A 14607-nucleotide genomic window follows, 5' to 3' on the forward strand; every position below is an offset into this window, starting at 1 on the left:
GTGAGAACTCCTTGAGGGTAGGGATAAGATATTATTCGCCTTCAAGGCTTTGCAACTTGTTATGGATTGATTTATGCACCCCTCCCCCCACCAATTCATATGCTGAAGTCTTAGCCCTCAGAATGTGACCTTATTTGGGAATAGGGTCATTGCAGATGTAACTAGGTAAGTTGAGGCCATACTGGAATAGGGTGGGCCCCTAATCCAATATGACTGTCTCTTTATAGGAAGGGGAAATTGGGGGGATTCCCTGGCGGTCCAGTGGTTAGGACTCGGTGCTTTCAGTGGCGTGGCCCAGGTTCAATCCCTGGTCGGGGAACTAAGATCCCACAAGCCACGCAGTGGGAAAAAAAAAAAAGAAGAGGGAAATTTTTGGACACAGACAGCACACATGGAGAACATCATGTGAAGATGGAGGCAGAGACTGGGGTGATGCTTCTACAAGCCAATGAACACCACTGACTGCCAGCAAGCCACCAGAAGCTAGGAAGGAGGCACAGAACAGATTGTCCCTCACAGCTGATGGAAGGAACCAACTTTATGCCACCTGGATCTTGGACTCCTACCCGTACACTGAGACAATATACTTCTGTTGCTTAAGCCACCTAGCTTGTGGTGCTTTGTTATGGTAGCTCTAGCAAACTAATACAGCACTTAGTTCCTGGAACATAGTAGGTACTCAGTAAGTGATGGAATAAATGAGTGTCTTCTGGCTATTTTGAATTATCCCTTCAGCAATATTAAAGATATTTTAAAACTAGTCTTTCTCAGGCCTGGCATTAAAAAAGAGTAGAAACACAGCTAAAAATAAGATTAATAAGAATTTTCCCCTTAAAGCCTTTAGGTTAGATAGTGAAAGGATGTGAGACACCATTACCATTGTCTTGGTCATCATCACTGTAATTGAATATCATACCATCCACCTCCATGAGATGGGTTGTCCCAAAGAGAGCCCTCATGACATTCCTTATATGAAAAGAGACAAACAGCATGAGGTAAGTGCATCAGCTCTGCCTTCCGAAGGAAAATCCAGAGGCCTTTCATTCTCTAACCATACTCTCAGGGCTCAGTGGTTTGAACTAGTGATTCCCTGTCAGCCACATGGATAAACTTACGTATTTGTTCTGCAAACCCAATCTATCCTCAACATTTATACCAGTTGTTCTCAAACTGTGCATTAGGAAACTTAAAAATATCAATGTCCAAGTCCGTCCTGCCATTAAATCAGGATCTCCAGGGGTCAGCCCATCTTCCATTTTCTCAGTTCGATATGTTTATCATTAATTACTTATCTAGCACAAGGGGCATGACACCCAATAATAACTGATAGATTGTGGATAGTTTACGTAAGGCAACTTATATAAAGGAGAGGAACATTGAAACAAATGAAACTCTTAAAGATGTCAAGATTCTCTGGATTCACAAAAAAATGGTCATTGCAAGACACTCACCTGTGGTTCTCACCTTGGGCCAGGTACTCAATTTCCACTAGTATCTGGCTTTTCCCATATCCCGATAATCCTTCGTACATCAGGACTCGGCTGCAGTTAGATATCAAAAATTCCTTCATAGTACACATGAAGTATTTGATCTCCTTATCGCGTCCTGTTATTTTCATTTTTTAAAAAGGGAGCAAACCCAATCAACATAAAATAGTATAGAAACATAAAAAAGCACATAGTGATACAGCTTCTAAGAATACCCTTGGAATTTCCATGGCATTGTTCATGGAGTTTCTCGAGGTCCTGTGCACTTTAAAATTTAAAAAAATCTTTCTCTAGAACTTTCCAGTTAACAGTGTGGTTTTACAGTTTTGTTTTGTTTTGGTTTGGTTTTTTTTGATTCCCACAAGCTGTGAGGGAAAGGATTCTTATAATGCTCATTATGATGTCCATTTAACTTTAGTGTAGAAAACTGAGATTTGCTTAAATTATACAACCAGGAATTAAACCAGGGCTATCTGACCCTAATGCTTGTTTTCTTTTCCTTTTTCTGTAACACACTAGAAGTAACTATAGATTATTACATTAGGAAATCAACTTAATAAAGTTAGGGTTCCCATGTTGAACAATATGGATAAAAAGTTTTTATTTCTGATTCTGTGAAGGAAAACTTGCTCTTTGTAAATGAGAAATTATACTTATCTCAGGGCTACTAAAAGTATTAACAGTGATTTAAAAAAATTCAATTTGCTTTAAAAAACTCATATATAGATTAATTCTATCATAAGAACAACCTAAATTCTTAGTAAAAATAAATTATAGGTTTTTTTCCCTTATTATAAAACTAATGCATGCTCACTGTAGAAAATATAGAAAACTTAAAAAAGGAAAAGAAGAAAATAAAAGTCATCTTGGGTTACAACCCTATCACTCTTATTTTTCTTATGTATTTTTAAATATGTGTAACAGGATGCCCTGACTGAAATCTGAAACTCAGCCTACAGTCTTTGAAACCTGGGTGGACGGGAAGGAGTTGGCAGAACGGTAATTTCTGTCAAAAGAGCTGGAGACCAAATCAGGGTTGACTCTTCCTTCTTTGCTGGACAGATCACTGTGGAGGACCCATTCTGCTATCCATTGATAGAGTAAATACACACCTAGGTGTTAGCTAATGTCTACTGAAAACCAAGACCACTACTCTAAGTTTAGATGTTTTATACAAAGAAGCTGAGTGTTTATTTGGTAATGTAAATTTCTGGGTGAGATTTAGTGAGAATTACTCTGCAGACCATATTGCTTCTTTTAGGCGCAACATTTCCTTTCTGAAAACACATTTGAACTTCAATTTTGTGAGATGTGTAGTATTGTTCTTTGGCCTAAAGTTTACAAAGGAACTTAGAAGATAAGGCCCAGAAGGCTGCAGAGCAGACTCTTCTGGCTGTTTTATGTTCTATTTGTATAGAACACATACAGGTAAGAACTTACTGATTGTCTTTTAAGTTGGATTCTAAAATGAGGTTAACTCAACTTGCCTTGAAGTATGCATACCTTGTTTCTATTTGAACAAGGCCCTAATACCTGAGACTGTTGTATGCATTTTTGACTCTAAAAGAACACTTTTTGTTCATTTTAGTTTTGTTATCAGTTAGCATATACATTTCATTTACAGGCACTCTTGTAAAAGAAGGGTATTTCCCATACTCCTAACCTCTGACAGTCTGTTTTTGGTTATAGCTTTAAGGAAAGATATGTGGGCCTGATCTTTACTTTATACTGGTGAAATCAGGGCAAAAAGTCAAGTAGAGAGAATTCCCTGGCAGTCCAGTGGTTAGGACTCTGAGTTTTCAATGCTGAGGGCCTGGGTTCAATCCCTGTTCACGGAACTAAGGTCTCACAAGCCGCTCAGCAGCAGCTGAAAAACAAAACAAAACAAAACACACACACAGAAAACAAACAAACAAACAAAGGCAACTAGACCAGACTGAGAAATACATGTATATTGTAGCAATGTATTCTAACATGTCTGTCATATTGAGTCCTCAATTTTGTAGAAAGGGGGTTAGGACTTCCATTTACTGTCAATCATTATCACAACAAGCATATCCTAGGATGAAAAGTTAGGTCTCAGAGTAGGGTGAGAGTGGGCATTCCTTCTCCTTTCTAGCCTTCAAGAGTTTGGGAATCTGGACTTATAAAAAGTGATGTGCTTGCAGACTCTGAAAACTACCTGAATGCACTGAAAGTTAGGCATTGCTGCTGGCTCAAGTGCTCTTTGAAGTTCTGGAACTGTTGCCTTCTTTTATGCTCTGCTGACATCAAGATTCTGTCCTAATACTCCCCCAAGGTGTGGGACAGAGCCTCTTCTCAATTGCCCTAACACAGTTATGACCGAGATTTAATTTATAATGATACTTTTAGGGATGTTCAAGTCTAACAGAAGGAAATTACAAGCGTTACTTGAAATGGCTGCCTTCAGAATTCACAGGCCAATCTTCATGTGGGTCTCTTCTCTACCTCATTTTATGTCTACTTCCCTGTATAGTCTTGAGTTAGCTTTCTTATGATAGGGTCTCCCTCACCAAGAATCACAAAAACATCACTGCCAGATGGATCACAGCTCTAAATGTAAAAGGTAAAACAAAATTTCTGGAAGAGAATCTAGAAAAATATCTTCATGACTTTTGGGTGAGGAAAGATTTCTCAAACGGTATACAAAAGCACTAATTATGAAGAAAAAGATTGATAAATTGGATTTCATTAAAATCAAAACTTATGTTCATTAAATACATCACTAATAGAGTAAAAAGGCAAGCACAGAATGGGAAAAGTTACATACAGTAAAAACAAATGGACCCATTTTCAGAATATATAAATAATTCCAACAGATCTATAAAAAAATACAATCCAATTGAAAAATAGACAAAAGATTTGTACAGACACTTTATAAAAGATGATTTCCAAATGGCCAATAAATATTTGGAAAAGGCACTCAACCACATCAGGGAAATACAGATGGAAACCATGGTGAGATACCACTATAAACCCAACAGAATTATTAAAATTATAAAGACTGAGAAAACTATCTACCAAAATTGTACCCTTTGCCCCAACAGTATCACTCCTATATATATATACTCAACAGCAGAAATGCACACATATGTTCACCATAAGACTTGTACAAAAATCTTTATGGCAGTATTATTCATAAGAACCCAAACTGGAAACAACTCAAATGTTGTACAAAAGCAGAATGAATACATTGTTATATATTTATAAAAGGGAATATAGTCATCCCTCTATATCCATAGGAGATTGGTTCCAGGACCCCCGAGGATATCAAAATCTCAAGTCCCTTATATAAAATGGTGTAGTATTTGCATATAACCTGAACACATCCTCCTGTATACTTTAACTCATATCTAGGTTGATTATAATAGCAAATACAATGTAAATGCTATGTAAATAGCTGCCGGTGTGCAGCAAATTCAAGTTTTGCTTTTGGGAATTTTCTGGAATTAAAAAAAATAAATTTTTTTTGATTTGTGGTTATTTGAATCCATGGATGCACACCCTGCAGATACAGAGGGCCAACTGTACTACACAGCAATGAAAATGGATGAATTATAGCTACATCCAACAATATGGATGAATTTCATAATGTAATGTTGATTAAAAGAAGGATTATGTAAATGAAGACCCGAGAGGCTTCCGGGAAGATGGCGGAAGAGTAAGACACGGAGATCACCTTCCTCCCCACAGATACACCAGAAATACATCTACACGGAGAGCCACTCCTACAGAACACCTACTGAACACTGGCAGAAGACCTCAGACCTCCCAAAAGGCAATAAACTCCCCACGTACCTGGAAGGGATTAAGAGCGCTGCTTAAAGGAGCTCCAGAGATGGGCGCGAGCCGCGGCTAAAAGCGCAGACCCCAGAGACGGGCATGAGACGCTAAGGCTGTTGCTGCCGCCACCAAGAAGCCTGTGTGCGAGCACAGGTCACTATCCACACTCCCCTTCCGGGGAGCCTGTCCAGCCCGCCACTGCCAGGGTCCCGGGATCCAGGGACAATTTCCCCGGGAGAACGCACGGCGCGCCTCAGGCTGGTGCAACGTGCCGCCAGCCTCTGCCGCCGCAGGCTTGCCCCGCACTGCGTGCCCCTCCCTCCCCCACGGCCCGAGTGAGCCAGAGTCCCGGAAGCAGCTGCTCCTTTAACCCCGTCCTGTCTGAACGAAGAACAGACACCCTCCAGCGACCTACACGCAGAGGCGGGGCCAAATCCAAAGCTGAGCCCCAGGAGCTGTGAGAACAAAGAAGAGAAAGGGAAATCTCTCCCAGCAGCCTCAGAAGCAGCGAATTAAAGCTCCACAATTAACTTGATGTACCCTGCATCTGTGGAATACATGAATAGACAACGAATCATCCCAAATTGAGGATGCTTGCTCTCAAAATGATCCCAATTTGAGAGCAAGATTTATGATTTTTTCCCCTTTTCCTCTTTTTGTGTGTATGTGTATGCTTCTGTGTGAGATTTGTCTGCATAGCTTTGCTTCCACCATTTGTCCTAGGGTTCTATCCATCCGTTTTTTTAAAAAAAATTATTTTCTTAATAATTATTTTTCATTGTAATAACTTTATTTTATCTTACTTTATTTTACTTTTTCTTTCTTTCCTTCCTTCCCTCCTTCCTTCCTTCCTTCCTCCCTCCCTCCCTCCCTCCTTTCTTTCTTTCTTTCTTTCTACTTCTACCAATTCTTTCTTTCTACTTTTTCTCCCTTTTATTCTGAGATGTGTGGATGAAAGTCTCTTGGTGCTGCAGCCAGGAGTCACTGCCGTGCCTCTGAGGTTGGAGAGTCAACTTCAGGACACTGGTCCACAAGAGACCTCCCAGCTCCACATGATATCAACGGCGAAAATCTCCCAGAGATCTCCATCTCAAACCCAGCACCCAGCTTCACTCAACGACCAGCAAGCTACACTGCTGGACACCCTATGCCAAACAACTAGCAAGACAGGAGCACAACCCCACACATTAGCAGAGAGGCTGCCTAAAATCATAATAAGTCCACAGACACCCCAAAACACACCAACAGATGTGGACCTGCCCACCAGAAAGACAAGATCCAGCCTTATCCACCAGAACACAGGCACTAGTCCCCTCCACCAGGAATCCTACACAACCCACTGAACCAACCTTAGCCACTGGGGACAGACACCAAAAACAATGGGAACAACGAACCTGCAGCCTGCAAAAAGGAGACCCCAAACACAGTAAGATAAGCAAAATGAGAAGACAGAAAAACACACAGCAGTTGAAGGAGCAAGATAAAAACCCACCAGACCTGACAAATGAAGAGGAAATAGGCAGTCGACCAGAAAAAGAATTCAGAATAATGATCGTAATGATGACCCAAAATCTTGGAAATAGAATAGACAAAATGCAAGAAAGATTTAACAAGGACCTAGAAGAACTAAAGATGAAACAAGCAATGATGAACAACACAATAAATGAAATTAAAAATAATCTAGATGGGATCAATAGCAGAATAACTGAGGCAGAAGAATGGATAAGTGACCTGGAAGATAAAATAGTGGAAATAACTACTGCAGAGCAGAATAAAGAAAAAAGAATGAAAAGAACTGAGGACAGTTTCAGAGACCTCTGGGACAACATTAAATGCACCAACATTCGAATTACAGGGGTTCCAGAAGAAGAGGAGAAAAAGAAAGGGACTGAGAAAATATTTGAAGATATTATAGTTGAAAACTTCCCCAATATGGGAAAGGAAATAGTTAATCAAGTCCAGGAATCACAGAGAGTCCCATACAGGATAAATCCAAGGAGAAATACGCCAAGACACATATTAATCAAACTGTCATAAATTAAATACAAAGAAAACATATTAAAAGCAGCAAGGGAAAAACAACAAATAACACACAAGGGAATCCCCATAAGGTTACCCGCTGATCTTTCAGCAGAAAATCTGCAAGCCAGAAGGGACTGGCAGGACATATTTAAAGTGATGAAGGAGAAAAACCTGCAACCAAGATTACTCTACCCAGGGCTTCCCTGGTGGCGCAGTGCCGATGCAGGGGACATGGGTTCATGCCCTGGTCCGGGAAGATCCCACATGCCGCGGAGCGGCTGTGCCCGTGAGCCATGGCCGCTGAGCCTGCGCATCCTGAGCCTGCGCTCTGCAGCGGGAGAGGCCACAGCAGTGAGAGACCCGTGTACCACACACAAAAAAAGATTACTCTACCCAACAAGGATCTCATTCAGATTTGATGAAGAAATTAAAACTTACAGACAAGCAAAAGCTGAGAGACTTCGGCACAACCAAACCAGCTTTACAACAAATACTAAAGGAACTTCTCTAGACAAGAAACACAAGAGAAGGAAAAGACCTACAATAACGAACCCAAAACAATTAAGAAAATGGGAATAGGAACATACATATCGATAATTACCTTAAATGTAAATGGACTAAATGCTCCCACCAAAAGACACAGATTGGCTGAATGGATACAAAAACAAGACCCATATATATGCTGTCTACAAGAGACCCACTTCAGACCTAGAGACACATACAGACTGAAAGTAAGGGGATGGAAAAAGATATTCCATGCAAATGGAAACCAAAAGAAAGCTGGAGTAGCAATTCTCATATCAGACAAAATAGACTTTAAAATAAGGACTATCAGAAGAGACAAAGAAGGACACTACATAATGATCAAGGGATCGATCCAAGAAGAAGATATAACAATTGTAAATATTTATGCACCCAACATAGGAGCACCTCAATACATAAGGCAAATACTAACAGCCATAAAAGGGTTATGCACCCAACATAGGATCACCTCAATACATAAGGCAAAAACTAGCAGCCATAAAAGGGGAAATCGACAGTAACACATTCATAGTAGGGGACTTCAACACCCCACTTTCACCAATGGATAGATCATCCAAAATGAAAATAAATAAGGAAACACAAGCTTTAAATGATACATTAAACAAGATGGACTTAATTGATATTTATAGGACACTCCATCCAAAAACAACAGAATACACATTTTTCTCAAGTGCTCATGGAACATTCTCCAGGATAGATCATATCTTGGGTCACAAATCAAGCCTTGGTAAATTTAAGAAAATTGAAATTGTATCAAGTATCTTTTCCGACCACAATGCCATGAGACTAGATATCAATTATAGGAAAAGATCTGTAAAAAATACAAACACATGGAGGCTAAACAATACACTACTTAATAACGAAGTGATCACTGAAGAAATCAAAGAGGAAATTAAAAAATACCTAGAAACAAACAAATGACAATGGAGTCACGACGACCCAAAACCTATGGGATGCAGGAAAAGCAGTTCTAAGAGGGAAGTTTATAGCAATACAATCTTACCTTAAGAAACAGGAAACATCTCAAACAACCTAAGCTTGCACCTTAGGCAATTAGAGAAAGAAGAAAAAAAAAACCCCAAAGTTAGCAGAAGGAAAGAAATCATAAAAATCAGATCAGAAATAAATGAAAAAGAAATGAAGGAAACAATAGCAAAGATCAATAAAACTAAAAGCTGGTTCTTTGAGAAAATAAACAAAATTGATAAACCATTATACAGACTCATGAAGAAAAAAAGGGAGAAGACTCAAATCAATAGAATTAGAGATGAAAAAGAAGTAACAACTGACACTGCAGAAATACAAAAGATCATGAGAGATTACTACAAGCAACTCTATGCCAATAAAATGGACAACCTGGAAGAAATGAACAAATTCTTAGAAATGCACAACCTGCCAAGACTGAAACAGGAAGAAGTAGAAAATATGAACAGACCGATCACAAGCACTGAAATTGAAACTAGGATTAAAAATCTTCCAACAAACAAAAGCCCAGGACCAGATGGCTTCACAGGTGAATTCTATAAAACACTTAGAGAAGAGCTAACACCTATCCTTCTCAAATTCTTCCAAAATATAGCAAAGGAAGGGACACTCCCAAACTCATTCTACGAGGCCACTATCACCTTGATACCAAAACCAGACAAGGATGTAACAAAGAAAGAAAACTACAGGCCAATATCACTGATGAACATAGATGAAAAAATCCTCAGCAAAATACTAGCAAACAGAATCCAACAGCACATTAAAAGGATCATACATCATGATCAAGTGGGGTTTATTCCAGGAATGCAAGGAGTCTTCAGTATACGCAAATCAATCACCGTGATACACCATATTAACAAACTCAAGGAGAAAAACCATATGATCATCTCAATAGATGCAGAGAAAGCTTTTGACAAAATTCAACACCCATTTATGATAAAAACCCTGCAGAAAGTAGGGATAGAGGGAACTTTCCTCAACATTATAAAGGCCATATATGACAAACCCACAGCCAACATCATCCTCAATGGTGGAAAAACTGAAAGCATTTCCACTAAGATCAAGAACAAGACAAGGTTGCCCACTCTCACCACTCTTATTCAACATAGTTTTGGAAGTTTTAGCCACAGCAATCATAGAAGAAAAGGAAATAAAAGGAGTCCAAAACAGAAAATAAAAAGTAAAGCTGTCACTGTTTGCAGATGACATGATACTATACATAGAGAATCCTAAAGATGCTACCAGAAAACTACTAGAGCTAATCAATGAATTTGTTAAAGTGGCAGGATACAAAAATAATGCACAGAAATCTCTTGCATTCCTATACACTAATGATGAAAAATATGAACGTGAAATCAAGAAAACACTCCCATTTACCATTGCAACAAAAAGAATAAAATATCTAGGAATAAACCTACCTAAGGAGACAAAAGACCTGTATGCAGAAAATTATAAGACACTGATGAAAGAAATTAAAGATGATACAAATAGATGGAGAGATATACCATGTTCTTGGATTGGAAGAATCAACATTGTGAAAATGACTATACTACCCAAAGCAATCTACAGATTCAATGCAATCCCTATCAAACTACCAATGGCATTTTTCACAGAACTAGAACAAAAAGTTTCACAATTTGTATGGAAACACAAAAGACCCCAAATTGTCAAAGCAATATTGAGAACGAAAAACGGAGCTGGAGGAATCAGGCTTCCTCACTTCAGACTATACTACAAAGCTACAGTAATCAAGACAGTATGGTACTGGCACAGAAAGAGAAATATAGAACAATGGAACAGGATAGAAAGCCCAGAGATAAACCCACACACATATGGTCACCTTATCTTTGACAAAGGAGGCAGGAATGTACAGTGGAGAAAGGACAACCTCTTCAATAAGTGGTGCTGAGAAAACTGGACAGGTACATGTAAAAGTATGAGATTAGATCACTCCATAACACCATACACAAAAATAAGCTCAAAATGGATTAAAAACCTAAATGTAAGGCCAGAAACTATCAAACTCTTAGCGGAAAACATAGCCAGAACACTCTATGACATAAATCACAGCAAGATCTTTTTTGACCCACTTCATAGAGAAATGGAAGTAAAAACAAAAATAAACAAATGGGACCTAATGAAACTTCAAAGCTTTTGCACAGCAAAGGAAACCATAAACAAGACCAGAAGACAACCCTCAGAATGGGAGAAAATATTTGCAAATGAATCAACTGACAAAGGATTAATCTCCAAAATTCATAAGCAGCTCATGCAGCTCAATAACAAAGAAATAAACAACGCAATCCAAAAATGGGCAGAAGACCTAAATAGACATTTCTCCAAAGAAGATATACAGACTGCCAACAAACACATGAAAGAATGCTCAACATCATTAATCATTAGAGAAATGCAAATCAAAACTACAATGAGATATCATCTCACACCAGTCAGAATGGCCATCATCAAAAAATCTAGAAACAATAAATGCTGGAGAGGGTGTGGAGAAAAGGGAACACTCTTGCACTGCTGGTGGGAATGTGAATTGGTTCAGCCACTATGGAGAACAGTATGGAGGTTCCTTAAAAAACTACAAATAGAACTACCATATGACCCAGCAATCCCACTACTAGGTATATACCCTGAGGAAACCAGAATTCAGAAAGAGTCATGTACCAAAATGTTCATTGCAGCTCTATTTACAATAGCCCGGAGGTGGAAACAACCTAAGTGCCCGTCATCAGATGAATGGATAAAGAAGATGTGGCACATATATACAATGGAATATTACTCAGCCATAAAAAGAAACGAAATTGAGCTATTTGTAATGAGGTGGATAGACCTAGAGTCTGTCATACAGAGTGAAGTAAGTCAGAAAGAGAAAGAAAAATACCGTATGCTAACACATATATATGGAATTTAAGGGAAAAAAATGTCATGAAGAACCTAGGGGTAAGACAGGAATAAAGACACAGACCTACTAGAGAATGGACTTGAGGATATGGGGAGTGGGAAGGGTGAGCTGTGACATAGTGAGAGAGAGGCATGGAAATGTATACACTACCAAAGGTAAGGTAGATAGCTAGTGGGAAGCATCTGCATAGCACAGGGAGATCAGCTCGGTGCTTTGTGACCGCCTGGAGGGGTGGGATAGGGAGGGTGGAAGGGAGGGAGGCGCAAGAGGGAAGAGATATGGGAACATATGTATATGTATAACTGATTCACTTTGTTATGAAGCAGAAGCTAGCACACCATTGTAGGGCAATTGTACTCCAATGAAGATGTAAAAAAATAAATTAATAAAAAAAGAAATGAAGACCCCATTTATTCAAAAGAAAAAAAAGAAGGCTTATGTAATTACACAATATATGATTTCATTCATATAAATTTTAAGAACAGGCCTAAGTAATTTAGGGTGTTAGAAATCTTTGGGTAAAGGGAGAGGGATAAAGCATGTTAGGGTTTCCAGAGTACTGTTATTTTTCTATTTCTTGGCCTGGATGATTATACATTCATTTTGTGATAATTCATTAAGCTGAAGACTTATCATTGGTGTACTTTTCTGTATGTTTTGTTATAGTTCAATAAAGAGGTTTAAAAATCAAGGCTCACTACCTACCTAGCAAAGGGTAACCCTCATTTCTGTTGCAGATGAGGTATGCCATCCCAAACATGCTGAAGAGAAGAAAAGAAAATATGTTAGCATCAAAACAGGGAAATAGGGCTTCCCTGGTGGCGCAGTGGTTGAGAGTCCGCCTGCCGATGCGGGGGACGCGGGTTCGTGCCCCGGTTTGGGAAGATCCCACATGCCGCGGAGCGACTGGGCCTGTGAGCCATGGCCGCTGAGCCTGCGCATCCGGAGCCTGTTGCTCGGCGACGGGAGAGGTCACAACAGTGAGAGGCCCGCATACCGCAAAAAAAAACAAAACAAAACAGGGAAATACTGAGAGCCAGAGGGAATAGTTCTTAGTTCCCAGAAAGCTTCCTTTTCAGTCTCTAACAGGAATCTATCCTCTGTTATCAAGGGGTCTATCAAGGGGTACAGATGCCAAGAGGAAGGGAAAGGAGAAGTTCTTACCTGGTAATAGAGTCTCCAAACAATTTATGTAGCTGCCTTTACCACAGCACCTGGTACGTTGTTCAAAAAATGCTTGTTGAGTCTGCATTGGTAGAACTGACCCTTTTCTAGGGAAACCAGACACTCAGTATGGGACCCAATACAGTTAGATGTGTTATATTGTCTCACAGCATGGAAAGATTCTCCCAATTGCTCAAACAATGATAGTTCACCTTTGTGGAACACATGCTATGTGCCTGGCAGTTTCAAGTGCTGTACATGTATAATTTTCTTTACTCCTGACAAAAACCTTATTAGGAATGTATTATTATTATTATGTCCATTTTACAAATGAGAAAATTGAGGTACAGAGAATTTAACTTGAACAAGATTCCATGGCTAGTGGTGACAGAGGATAGTGACAGAGTCAGTATCTAAAACGAGGCCAGGGGCATATGTTTGCCCACTGCATAATATCATCTCTTGAAGGGGCCTTTTTAGACAAATGGCTCATTCCCTTGTTTATACTGTTATACTACCTTGTTATGCCTCTGTTATAGCACATACCAAAGTTTCCTAGGTAATATACACCTAATTTTGTGTATGTTGTCTTCTCCATTAGATTTCAGGACAGGAACCAGGCCCTGTTCATATCTGTATGTGTATTTCTATAGTCTCTTATTTGCAGAGATGGTACAGAGAAACCATAAAGAGGGCAGGCTTTGGGATCAGATAGTCCTGGTAGTTTCAGAAACAGTAGACAGTTTCTGTGGTAGACTGACTGCATTAATGGCGCCATGTCTTCATCCCTACTTGTATCTATGTCCTTTGCTATGTACTGTACCTTTGCAGTGTCCTCCCACTCTGGGCTCAGACTTGTGAATGCTTTGGCCAATGGGATGTTAGCAAACATGATATAGAGGCTTGAAAAATGCTTGCTCTCTCTTGATCTTCTGATATTGCCATGACTACATGCCTGGGTTAGCCCAATATAAGATGAGACACATAGAGTCAAACTGTCCCAGTTATGTCAGCCAAAATTCCCAGTTATTCCACCTGAGGTCATCCTGGATCAGCCAACACCCTGTTGAACCCCAGGCATGTGAACAAGCCTAGGCAAGATCACCCAAATCCGCCAAGATCAGCTGAACCCCACATGTTCATGAGATAAGTAAAAATTTACTGTTGTATACAAGTGAGGTTTTGTGGCTGACTATAATGCAGCATTATTGTGGCATTTTGAACCTTGGCTCAATTATTTACTAGATTTATGACTATGGAAAAGTCATTTAACATCTCAGAGTCTCAGTTTTTAAATTTATAAAATAGAGTTAATAATAGTTTGTTTCTACCTCATATAGTTGATATTGAGGTAAAGGGCCTAATATTTAATAAGGGCTCACAAAAATTATTATTCATTCATTTATTCGAACAGCATTTTATTGATGATCTACACATGCCAAGAACAGTGCTGAGCCCTGGGAATACAAAGATGAATAATAAAGACTCCTTGAACCAATTATAGCCCTGATTCTGTTATCTGACCCTTTAAGACCTAGATTCTAGCTTGCTAGTATAAAGAATAATACCTGGGCTTCCCTGGTGGCGCAGTGGTTGAGAGCCCGCCTGCCGATGCAGGGGGGGGGGACACAGGTTCGGGCCCCGGTCCAGGAAGATCCCACATGCCGCAGCGCGGCTGGGGCTCTTAGCCAG

The 14607-nt window shown here is 39.5% G+C and overlaps 1 protein-coding gene across 1 annotated transcript in view; it reads right to left on the bottom strand.

Annotated features, from left to right (window-relative positions):
• The window catches only part of ADCY10 (adenylate cyclase 10), a 102171-nt gene that overhangs the window by 60797 nt on the left and 26767 nt on the right, over positions 1 to 14607 (bottom strand). Inside the window, exons 12-13 of the mRNA XM_007458099.1 lie at positions 12457 to 12512; positions 1452 to 1605 (exon numbers count right to left, since the gene is read on the bottom strand). Of these exons, the coding sequence (XP_007458161.1) occupies positions 1452 to 1605; positions 12457 to 12512 (210 nt within the window). The remainder of the gene's footprint in view (positions 1 to 1451; positions 1606 to 12456; positions 12513 to 14607) is intronic.

Source organism: Lipotes vexillifer, unplaced genomic scaffold (genome assembly GCF_000442215.2).
Source record: "Lipotes vexillifer unplaced genomic scaffold, Lipotes_vexillifer_v1.1 scaffold189, whole genome shotgun sequence".
In the NCBI taxonomy this organism is placed as follows: Eukaryota; Metazoa; Chordata; class Mammalia; order Artiodactyla; family Lipotidae; genus Lipotes; species Lipotes vexillifer.